General features: G+C 44.7%; 1 protein-coding gene across 2 annotated transcripts in view; it reads right to left on the bottom strand.

The window, feature by feature from the left end:
* The window catches only part of Setbp1 (SET binding protein 1), a 338,230-nt gene that overhangs the window by 305,350 nt on the left and 20,139 nt on the right, over positions 1-12,741 (bottom strand). For both annotated transcript variants that reach the window (XM_085676389.2, XM_085676387.2), the window contains exon 2: positions 12,062-12,693. In XM_085676389.2, the coding sequence (XP_085532515.2) occupies positions 12,062-12,526 (465 nt within the window). In that variant the 5' untranslated portion in view covers positions 12,527-12,693. The remainder of the gene's footprint in view (positions 1-12,061; positions 12,694-12,741) is intronic.

Raw genomic sequence — 12,741 nt, 5'->3', positions numbered from 1 at the left:
GAAATCCAAGCTCTGGGAGGCACAGTAGGGGTAAAGTTTGCGTCATCTATTTGCTGCTCAGTCTATAGCATTACCACAGGGGCCATGTTCCTTTTTCATCAGAGACGGTCAGCAATAAAAATAACTAAAAAAAGTCTCTAGTGACCATTAATAAGTCACTGGGTAACTAGCACCCACTGGCACAACCAATATATGTCTCCTAAATTGATTTATTTTCCTTATAGACTTCCAAAACCCAAACTCACTTTCTCCACTTTGCAAGAGACCCTTGCTTCCAGTTACCTTCCCAAAGAGCTGACATTTCTTCTCAGGGCAGGTCTATTGCTCTGTTTTCCCTTTTATTTCCCAAGTAATTTACTGACCCACTTGGTGAAACTTGCTAACTACCCAAGAACTTTCAATAATTCAGGAACATCAGGCTCCACAGACTTAGCTGTAGAACACTTCCTTCTCAGTGTTAACAAAGACCCAAGGAATGTCCTCCAGGACATGACCACCTTAAAGGAGTAAAGATACTTAAGATGCAAGCAGACAGACAAACAAAAGGCAGAGGTAAAGATCCCTCAAGGATTGACCTTGTTCCCTGCAAGGATAGAGCTGGGAAATGGGCCCTTACTGGCTTAACTGTGTCCTGTGTATTTATGTTTCTTGTGATTGTTTCTAAGCCATTTTATGACAGCGGGAAACAAAGCTCACTCTGTCCCTAAACTTCCCCAAAATAACTGTGTAGCAAACCTGTGACTGCTTAGATTTTTCATTCATATTTCATGTTTTGCAAGCTATTTTTACTTTAATTTGTTTATTCCTTAATATAACCTTAAAATTGTGTGTGCTTATGCATGAATGCAGTTATTTAAAAGGCCTTGTAAGTACATACTTGTAAACTAAGGTAATCTTCTAAAAGCTTACGAAAATATATGCGTGGGTGTGTTAAATGCTTCATAAAAACCTTAAAATGATACTTGTTTATATAAAACAACATTCACTGAGGATCCTAAGATAAAGTTTCATTAGGTTATAAAATTTAACACTGGATCCAGAGATAATGACTTTTTTCTAAAACAGGTTTTTAAAAACTATTGTATTTCATGTGTGTAATAAATGGCTGAAAAAAATAGAGCATAAAAATACTTTGAGTTGGTTGAGATGCCTCTGGACGCTAAACATTGTAAATCCTAAGGCCAATTGCTACGAATTTATTTTTCAAGACTAGTATTCATATACAATTATTAAATAGAAGATTTCAGTAAGGTTGTAATACATATAAAAGGAGAGATACACGTATTTGTCGAACATCTCTCTTAAATTTCCTTTTCAAGCTGGAGATTACAGAAGATAAAAGACCAACAAAGCAGTAACATTCAAAATCTAGGTAAGCCTACTTTATATAAAAGACACACCCCTGCTATGGAATAACACTTCTGTACTCTGTGTATATGTATTGCTCTCATTGGTTAATAAAGAAGCTGATTAACTTATAGCAAGGAAGGATACAGTTAGGCAATCAAAACTAAGGATGTTGGGTTGAAGAAGGGTAAGTCAGGAGAGTTGCCTGCAGATGCAGAGAGAGAAAGATTGGCATGCCATTCTGAGAAGAGGTACCAAGCCACTTGGCAAAGCATAGATTAAAAATATGGGTTAATTTAAATATAAGAGTTTGCTAGTAATAAGCCTGAGCTATTGGCCAAGCATTTACAATTAATATTAAGTCTCAGTGCCAGTTATTTGGGAACAGGGGGTGGGGACAGGAAAACTCTGCCTGTACCTCTCCCCAGAACAGACATTAAAAACAGTTTAGCTCTTACCCCTTGAAGTCAACAAGATCAGGGGACTTTGAGGCATTTCCCAAAGGGTCCAGCAACTCTAAGTGGCCACATTCTCCTGATTAGGGAGGTCATGGAGACACAGAAAATTTACACATGTAAAAAAAGTAAATAGGAAATAAGAGGACAACAGCTTCAACTAAATTTACCAGGGAGAGAAAAGAGTTCATTTCTGGTCACATACAAGGTCTTAAATACATAACAGAGAAATACAACTAAAGATTAAAATAATTTATAATAACAAATTCATAAACTAGGTTTTTGAAGACAAACGTCCAGGTTTTAAAAGCCCCGATTCTACCCTCAGTGCGCACCACTGACATTCCAGGTAGAGTACTCACAGGCTTGCCAGCATTAATCAGATTAAAGGACTCTCATGCCCTCCTAGCTGCAAACAAAATGCTGTTTGTACATTCCTGATAATTCTGCTAATTTCTCCTTTGATTTACAAGATCTACGAAATCAGACTGCAACCATGCCAAACAGCACCACCCTAGGAATAAGCAGTTTTGCAGATCTCAGAACTTTGATGATCAAAATGATTTATGTCTATTAGAATCTTAATGGTGATTATGTTAATCTTTTTGACCTACCTTCTTAGTATCTGGGCTATTGTTGTATGGAGACACTATGACCAAAGGAACTCTTATGAAGGAGAGCATTTAAACACGGGTCTGCTCGCAGTTTTAGAGGGTTAGTCTATGGTCATCACGGCAGGAAGCCGGCAGTCATGGCACCGGGAATGGTAGCTGAGAGCTTGCATTCTGATAAAGTCAACCAGTAGAGAGAGATGTGTTGTGTGCCTGGCCTGGGCTTTGGAAACCTCAAAGGCCACTCCTAGTGACATACCTCCTCCAACAAGGCCACCTGCCCAACCATGCCACACTCCTAATACTTCCCAAACAGTTCCACTAACTTGATTTGCACCTCTACCATCAACTGTATAGAAAAACAAAAAAAAACAAAAAACAAAAAAACATGACCTTAAAAAAACAATGAAAACAGCTGAAATTTGACCCATGGAATCCACTGAAGACAGATATGAGGGCTAAGATAACCAGAGGTAGCACCAGGCAGTATTGCCTTTGTGAGGGTTTTTGATTTCAGTGTACAGCAACAACAGTAAAGCTGCCAGGAAGCTGATATAGTCGAGTCTCAGTTTAGAGACCCTGAGTCTTAGAGTCAAGGCCGCAATTCCCTGGAGCTCTCAGGCCAAATCATCCCTTGATCAAGAGTGACTGTGAGTTCTCCACACTTTTAAGAAGGACGGCGACAAACTTGTGTCTAGGACAGGAATCAGGGCAATTTGGCATGAGAGATCTGATGAACACTTTGAGGAAGTGGAAATATTTAGGCTTTACAGAAGGCAAGGTTAGTACAATGGCGGAAGAGCCTTCTAAAACAAGAGTTGCCTGGAAGTGGCAAGTCCTGGTCCTCGGGGCCCTAGAGCAGCAGTCAGCGCACTAACATTTAGATGGAAAGTTTTGTTCCTCTCAGGGACACTTCAGAAGAAAAGCTCAGAGTCCCCACATTTCTGGTGTCACCCGCTGTTTGGAAATGTGACAGAGTGTGGGTCTATCAGGTCTTCTGACCGAAGGCTTCTTTTGCCAGGCCCCTGCCTACTGACCAAGTATTGATTCTAGCCTGCTTCTTCAATGGGCTTGGTCGCTTGTTCTCAGATCCCTGGTGGGACTCTGAGCCTTGACATACATAGATAAAGATACAGATATATAGATATATATATAGATATAAAACAAGTGACACCCGGAACACAGTGTGACAGTAGCCCACCACTGGGATATTCCAGAGAAGGTGGTAGCATGAGTCAAAGCCCCAAATAAAGTGTGTTCTACCTCCCTGTCTCCCTTAGGACAGAGATGGAGGAAACCATGAAGAGCTCCATTGTTCACTCGAATAGATCGCCCCGACCCACTAGGAAAATCCCTGCTCTAAGTTAGACCCCCCCAACCCCGAGGTCCACAATATGGCGAACAGCCTATGATTTCAGATCTAGCTTCTCATTTCCAACACTCAACAGGTAAATCAGCTGACCTGGCATAAAGGCTGCTTGCACTTCTGCATATACTTCTCTTCGTAATCGGAGTATATTTACTGTCAAGGCACAAGGACCCTTCTTAAGGGTCAGAGGCCGCACCTCCTAGGCCTTGCTGTGAAACTGGCCAGTGCGGGAGACAAAGACCATCTAGGAAAACTACCCAATAAACAAGGTCTAGGAAACACACTGAAGCAATCTGTAAACGATACTAATGACGACTATCAAGTGGCCTCACAAGGTAGGAACCGCTTGGGCTTTTTAGAGGAAAGAAAGGCCTCCATTGTTTCCCAGGGGAGGTCACAGGCCATGGGGAGCTGAGCGAAGTTGACTCTGGGCAGGGAGGTACAGCTAGGGTTCATAGGCAGAGGGTGGGGCAGGGGTGTGGTATCATACAGCAACAGACTGCAGCTCCAGAGGGAAACCTTCAGGGGGTCCTTACCCTTGTGGGATCTTGTGGAATGCTGGCAGCTGGAATGCTACCCAAGAGACAGTCCTCCTGCAATGTCTGTGTCCCTAGCAGATCGTATTGTGACACACTTCGATGGGTCTGTGTCTCAACTTGCGTATCTTTGGCACTAGGGGCTGGCTGCTTCTCTTCCCAGTGTGTTAGTACCCTTGTTATGATGTCATCTGGCTAAGAGTGTATGTGGTTGTCTGTGTGCTGAGGCTCTGACTGTGTGCATCTCCACTCATACCTTTAACTCTGTCAACTCTGTCCTTCTGGCCACTGATCCTTTCTTTTTGGGGTGAGCCCCCACAGGCTCACTGTCACTCTCCAAAATAAGTCACTCTGAGGGTCAATGTGAAGCCCCTCCCCCAAGCGTTGAGTTTATAGTTTATGGTGGATAACAAAAACGCAGAAGTACGTTTAATGCTTAATGCTTTAATGCTAAGTGCATGTCTTTGTTCAAGGCTGCCAGAAGCTAGTAGCTAGGTCTCTGGCCTTGGCTATGAGGGTGCTGCCACAACCCTGTGATCTGGCCACAGCTGCCTTCAACAGTACCTAACACCCCCGGGGCAAATAACCTGTCGGCGAACAAAGGTTGGCGGGCATGTCCTGGGATGTTCTGCATGTAGCACTTTGCAATTATATATATATATATATATATATATATTTCAAGAAATGCAAGCCACTTCTTGAGGTGCATGCCTGTCATCCCAGCACTGGAGGATAGAGCCAGGATGATGACTTAAGGCCAGGACGACACAGCAAAACCTTGTTTCAGAAAAACAAAAAAAGGAACTAGGAAATGAAACTAGAGGTTTTGTGGGAAAGCAGGGGCCAGCAGGACTCGCTGTGGGTGTGAACTGCAGGGCTGGAGAAGGGGCCCACTTCGCGAGAACAGCAGTCTGGCTGCTGCCAGCAGAGCTGCATGTGCCAGCACGACCTCTGACACTTCGGAACTTTCATTCTGAATCACCTTTTCACACAGCAGTAATCTTGGTTTGTGACCTGAATGAGCACAGAGACAGAGGACCTTTAACACATCTCTAAATAAACCCCATAGCAACCTTCCCGCTAGCTCACCACCACCCCCACCCAAACCTGGTCGCTGTGCATCAGCAGGTATTGGTGATGACATTAGCTGGGGACATTGGGGTGTCCTCCAACTCAGATATGCAGCACAGGCTGAGCCACTTAGAGTCCAGTGCTGTGCAGGTTGTTGCGCCTGTGCCACAGGGAGAGATCTCTGATGCATCGTCAGAGAAATGAAAGACTATCACAGGCTCCCTATAGTCCATGCCGTCGGGAAGGACTGGGCTAGCATGGCCTATCACAGGCTCCCTATTGTCCATGCTGTAGGGAAAGACTGGGCTAGCATGGCCTATCACAGGCTCCCTATTGTCCATGCTGTCGGGAAGGACTGGGCTAGCATGGCCTATCACAGGCTCCCTATTGTCCATGCTGTAGGGAAGGACTAGGCTAGCATGGCCTATCACAGGCTCTTTCACTATGGAGTCCTCCCTTGGAGCATTCACCTGGTCACTGAGGGAAAACTGTCTAGGGAGGTCATTTCCCCTCAACAGCACTCTGGTTTCTTTCTGGTCCTTATAGCACATTGATCCTGAGTGACCCAGAGATCACCAAATAAATAAATATTAAAAAGTCCTTGGGGGAAGTCCAAGGAGGAGGAGAAATTAACTAGCTAGATAATAGAAAATCCAAGAGGAAGTAGGCCAGCTTGATTATTTAAACCCGTAGAGACTCCCAAACCCAGAAAATAAAACAAAACAAAACAGCAACAGCCATGAAAGAAACCAGGGTCATGGTGGGAAATAACTAAAACAACAAAATATTCTTATTCTCTTTGAGCATAAGGTGGGAAAATTTCGCCGCTTCGAAAGCTCAGCTAGGCCAAGCCCTCCATGACTTGAGGGCTTTCCTATTCTGGGGGAGGCAGGGCGGTCAGGGGTGGAGGAAACACTTTGATGATGAAACTTGTTGCCGAGATTGAGGTCAAACATCTACATATATTATAACTGTCAGTCTTAAATGGGACACCGAGCTGGATGGGCAGAAAGTCTCTGGATATTTTCCATGAGAATGCAGACTTGGAGACCAGGGTTTTAATAATGGAAGCAGAGCCGGTGCTGGGGTCCCATGAAATAATCTCTGTTGCCCCAGGGAAGCAATGCTTCTAGGGGAGGGTCATACACCCCATGGGTGCTATTTCAGTTATGAAATAACCCAATGATCTTCCCTCACTGAACATTTCCTGGGTGATGAATAAATAAGAATGTGTTACTTTAAAAGGATAAATAAACAAATCCATGCAGAAATAATTAATCAAGAAGATAAATTTCGGCCTTTTGCTTTGGAATGTTGGCAAGACCTGCCCTGCAGGCCAGGTGCAGCTGCCCTGAGAGAAGAATTAAAGATACCCGGGCGTTGGAGACCTTACATCCCCATGCTCAGACCACTGACACACTAGGAAGAGACAAGAGAAGGCGCTGTCCACAATAATGGCAACAGCGGGCCACCTGAGTCAGGGCAGAAAGAGGGGCTCAGATTGATGCTCACAGTGACCTGACTGGAAAGGGGAACCATGGCTGAACAATCTCAACTCTTAGAAGACCCTACTGAGGTGAATCTCAGTCTTACCTTCTGCCCAGGAGTTCCCCAGCCGCCCACTTCTCACCTATTCAGTACACCCACTACCACAGAGGGCCAGGAAGGTAATGTGCTACTCTACCCTCCCCAGAAAAGGTACAGAACACTGGAGAAGATCCTCTCTGCTTACCCTCACTTTACCCAACAGTGCCTTCTCCCTCTATGTACCCAAACACGCATTCTCCCCATCCAAATCCTTCTGCCTGATGTTATACTTACAGAGTCAAGGAAAAGCCATTCATGCCTCTACAGCTGATGCTAGCCTTCCTTCCCATCCACAGCACCGGGCATCCTTATTTCTGCCCATACTTCATGTGTTTGACACAAAGGAGGCACTGTGTGAGGATGAGTAAGCCACGACTTCCCAGAAGAGAATCTGCCCAGACCCATGATGGCGGCCAAGGCGAGGTGGCCAAGGCTGCGTCCTATGCATAGTCTTTGTCAGAGGGGACCCCTGATAATATGAGGTGAGAGCCCTTGGAACTAGAATAAATGATTTCTCCTGACATAACCAGCAAGGGGGAAATTAGTATGTCAAAAGACATGAAGCTGAAGTTATATTCTCATCAAAGACAAATTTAATAACAACCCTACAGGAAAACAACACCAACATTCATGGGGAAGCTACCTTATATACGCTACCATATTTGGAAATAAAGAAAAGGCATCCGAAGGTGACCTTGCCAGTTTAGCTACTGTGAGAGTGGCCATCCTGTAGTCCTAACTGTTTAGGGACTGAAATATATCAGCTTTGGAGTAGAACAGAACCAGCTCCAAAGGCTGCCTTACCCATTCCAGTTCATGCTCCTTCCAAGCAATGCAGACCATGAGGTCTTTCTCAATGAATACTTACAGGCAAGATCAGACGTGCTCAGGATGGTATAAGACGGGGAGAAGGGATGAAGAGAGGGGAGGGGAGAAAAATGTATAGCTTAATAAAAACAGTAAAAAAAGGAAAACATGATTAAAAAAAGAAGAAAATTTACAGGCAAGATCTATCATAGAGGCTGACAAAGAAGGTGACTCCAAGCCACTCAGTCAATAGAGGGCCAGCAGGTGATAAAACACAATAAATTCGGACTCTTATGGTGACATGTTAAAACAAATTAGTCATTTCCCTTTAGCCTTTCATGTTACATCATTTAGAACTTTTCATCTAGATTTGCCAGATGAGGAAACTGGGCTTTAGCAAAGATATAATGTAGATTCAAATAGGCAGAGCTACTCGTCAGTAGTGATGGTGCCTAAGATGCCCTACCCTTTCTCTCGCAGCTGAATTTAGGACAGCATCTCTAATCCCCTGTCTTCACACAGCGCTGCTAAGCGTTAATCTGAGAGCATCCTCAGATTTGTCTCTGCCAGAGCTCCTAGCCTCAAATGTATCTTGAACCAGAAGTTACCTCTAAAAATTTATCTTCACGTTCTCTGCTGTCTTTAGAGAGGAAGGCGGACCAAGTCCAAGTTCCTATGTTACTGATCTGAGTAACTTTAACATACAGCAGTGTTGGTGAGCTGACCAGAAAATAAGACACTTATCTGCTATGTCTCTGCAAAGCCCTGGAAGTAAGTTCTGAGAATCTACACCCACCCAATACTGCCATCACATTTCTAATGAACGGATAGTCATGAGCTCTCTTCTGAGAGTCATCCAGACCCCTACGCTAAGTCCCAACACTTGTCAGAGAAGTCCATCAGCCTTGAGAGAGTGGACTGTTCTCTCCAGGAGTTCTGCCATAGAAGGCGCTATGTTCCCCGACCATCTGCAAAGGTTCTCCAGTTTGGATGATTAGTTCCTAAGTTTGGAATGAGAGCACCACAGAATGTTGGGTATCCGCCTCGTCACCCCAAAGATGAACACCATGCATTACTACTACGCACACAGTAAAGCACATGTTTGTGATGGACAAGTCACATTACAACTTTCCCAGGGAGTTTTCCTGCTCTACAACAGAAGCTCAGGTGGGACCCAATCTAAGCTCTCTCCGCCTGAGGCTGTCAACAATCACCCGCACAAGCTATTAATCCAATCAACTTCTGCCACCCTCCCCAGACTTGACTGCTAAGTCACTCAAGACAAATTAAAAATGAAACGAAACCCTGACTATCCTAAACCTTGTCTCCCCTCTAAGTCAATTTGATAAGCATTTCTGGAGGAGTAGTGACTGTGTGTGACAACATGAATTCAGAGACTGATGGCTCTCCATTTTATTTTCTGAGAGACAGGGTCTTTCTCTAGATGTGGAGTTCAACAAGACTCGCTGTCCAGGAAACCCCAGCCATCTTCCTGTCTCTGCTTCCTCGGTGGCAGGATAGCTGATATACCAGACATAGAGTCTTTTAATGTGGGTTCTGGGATCCAAAGGCAGATTGTTATGCATGCATGACAAGCTCTTTACTGGCTAGGCTTTCTCCTCAGCCTGAAACATTTTGTATAAGACCCAGTTAGTAAATAGTTTAAGCTCTATAGGCCACAGAGTCAGGGTGACAGCTGCCCAACTCTGCCACTGCAATAATAAAGCAGTCACAGACAAAAATGTAATCAAGTGGACTTGGCCTCACTCCATTAAACTTTATTTATGGACACTGAAATTTGAATTTCAAAAAAGTTTGACTACTTCAAAATATTTCCCTTTCTTTGATTTTTAAAAATCTTTGTAGAAATGTAAAAACCAATTTTTGTACGTGGGCTGTAGAAAAACAGGAAGGAGGCTGGATTTGGCCCACAGGGCTGTGGTTGCCAACCCTTGCTCAATGTCAGAATATGCATCCAAATGCCCCCAAGAAAACATCTCCACCCACTCAAGGGCAAGGTCCATGTGGCCTCTTGGCAGTTTGTAGAGTAGGGCTTGGTTCCTACTGGCAGTTCTATGCACACACCTTCAAAATGAGGCTCACTTCACTAAGATAGTCCAAAGACTAGGTCTCAGAAGCAGGTACCAATCTCTTAGTCACATGATACTATCTCCATCCTTCCTCTGGCTGTGTCACCTATCACATATGTAAGGCAAACTCTGCAAGAACACGTCACTGAATGTGTCCATACAAATGACAAGCAAGATTTCCACACATATCCTCAACTTCAGCTTTTGCTTGATCTCTGAAAAGTGACAGCAATTTAGAGGGCAATAAAATTAGTATTCCAATTCAGTGGCGATAAGGGAATGTTCTTGTCATTAAGGAATTACAACCCCATGCTAATAAGTTTATTCATTCATTCCTAGAAAGTAACAACTTCCCATGTGGATAAATGCAGAAAAGATGCAGCTATACAATATTAAACACGCTTCTAAGAGCTAAAACATTTTGTAAGCTGCCCCAGCACAGTGACGTCATAAAATGACATCATAAAACACGACTGTGCGTTGGAATCTGCACCCCCCCTTTCTTTTCCACTCTGTCCAACTGTGAGACATAAAAACGCTTACCACACTCGGCAAACCACATGTTCAAATAAGGGATTTCATCTTTCTTTCTAACAAAAACACCTCGCTTCCTGGATGAGAATGACTGGCCTCATTTACACTTTGGTTTGAACTAAATTTGGGTTTGAACACCCCAAACTGTGAGCGGCTACTCCAATCACAACATGGAGGGAATGGAGAGGAAGAAACCACCAACCAGGATATCCCAACCCCCACCCCCATGCCACCCCATCCCACCTCCACACAGGCAGATCAATGGCACAGAAAGAACTGGGCCACCTCAGTGGCCAAAGGAAACAGTACTCATTTTCAAAGCTGAAGACACACAATTCCGAAGCAACAATAGGTGACTCCAAAGTCCCTGCCAGGTATAAAGATAACCTTTGTTTTCAAAACAGAGAACTCATTAACCACCACAACGTTGTAATGGGAGGAGGGGAGTGTGTGACCCAAATGCTCTGGCGAAGGAAGCCAAGGTTGCTCCTCTCTGTCCCAAACACTAGCACAGTGGTGAACCAACTGCCCTGGTTTCCTGGAATGGAGGCAGCCTCTGTGAGGAGTTGTCCGGCACAGCTCTGCCCTCAAGAAGAAGTATGGCTTCGGCTCCTGCTGTTGAATGGATGCCAGGAAGCCCACTGCAGACAGGACCATTCCAGGGCACTATTAGACCGCTTGAAGCTGTTCCACCACATCAGGCACGCACCAGTGAAAGACGGAACCTGATTAATGCCTATCACTTGGACACAAAAACCTTCTCAACGGAAGTCTCTTTCAGAGCCATCCCCCGGCCTCGAAGATTCCTGAAGGCAAAAACTTTCTGGACTGGGTCAGTCTTCTGCTATTACAGACTGAGAACCATATTCATCCCCAGAGGGGAGGTCACAATAGTTACACACACACACACACACACACACACACACAATAATTCAATAAAAATATGGACCCATTCATTCCCAACGAACTGATACCATCCAGCACCGCTATCTTCAGGCCTGTGTGTGATGCCTAGTGGGGCAGGGGACAGGAGTCACTTCACAGAGTCTTAAGATTTCACCATGTCTCGGGCTGGGATTCATTCATTCATTCAGTTGTACCCAAGACCTTCACCTTCTCTAGTTCCACTTACCCGCACCCCCCATCACATTACCCTCTTATGGTTGTCTTTCAGGATGGCTATATCTGGGCCCTACAGAAGCCTCTATCACAATGAAAACGGCTCCTCAGAGCATTCACCTCAGGAAGACCTACAGCGCTAACAAATGAAACCAAGAGCCGACTGTGACACTCCTGACTGACCAGCCAAGAGAACAGATGCAGATGTTAAGATGAAACAAAACAAAAACATATCTCAAACTTTTGCAGGACTTGGCTGACCTGGCCTGTAGGCTATTCCACCCAGTAAACAGGATGTGCTCCCAAATTATAACTTCTCAGTAGCTTACGTTTCCTAGGTGAGTATACAATACAAAATGATCAACTCAGCATTATACAGATTATATCAGAGACTTGGCCACAGGCCCTAAATATTTCATCAAAGAGGCTGGTGATTCAAAAGTAAATATATTCAAAAGTAAATTGACCTTTAAAAGTTGCTGAGAGAATAGCAGAAACGGGAACAACACCAAACCCGCAAGGCATGGTTTCCTACCTTCTTTTTGGAGTGGTTTCTTTCTTCTTCCTTTATAGCTTTGCTATTTTTCCCAGCACGGGACACCTTCTGGTCCCCAGACTGCTTTATGGTGATCTTGATCTCAGGGGGGCATATATAGTTCTCCAGGTTTTTGGGGGGTTTCTTGGCCCGCTTTGTAGTCTGAATCTTCAGCTTCAAACTCCCCTCGGTGAAGTTGGCCTCTTTGATGGAGAACTCCTGTTCTTCCAAACCATCTCCAGCCACCCATTTTTCACTGTCTGCATTAGAGTTGCAATCCACATCTCGTCCTGAGCCCAGCTCATCCTCCTCCTCTGGCTCCATGCGTTCTCCACCCACGGAGATACCTTTCAAGGGCTCTCCAGAACAGCCAGGAGCTGCTGGGGACTTGGACGAGGAGCCTGGAAGGAATTCCGACTCGCTCCCTCTTTGCCGAGAGTGGCTTAAAATTTCCCTGGACTCCATGATAATCCTACAGTCTTCTGGAGTTCTTGGGAGGGGGGAAGGACGAAGAGACGTGGGGAAAAGGTCAGAAGAGAGGACACCCAAAATTCCAAGAACAAAGTAGTCCAGCTGCTGGGTTCAACGTCCCAAGAACGGAGATGCGGTGACGTGCTCAGAAGATGTCAGATCTAAAATTGAGAAGTGAAGAGGTAAGTGGCTATGGTAGGAAAGAACTG

Source organism: Myodes glareolus, chromosome 13 (assembly GCF_982192425.1).
Source record: "Myodes glareolus chromosome 13, mMyoGla1.1, whole genome shotgun sequence".
Classification (NCBI taxonomy): Eukaryota; Metazoa; Chordata; class Mammalia; order Rodentia; family Cricetidae; genus Myodes; species Myodes glareolus.
Note: the sequence above shows the minus strand (reverse complement) of the source record. Positions and strands in the feature narration are given on the sequence as shown.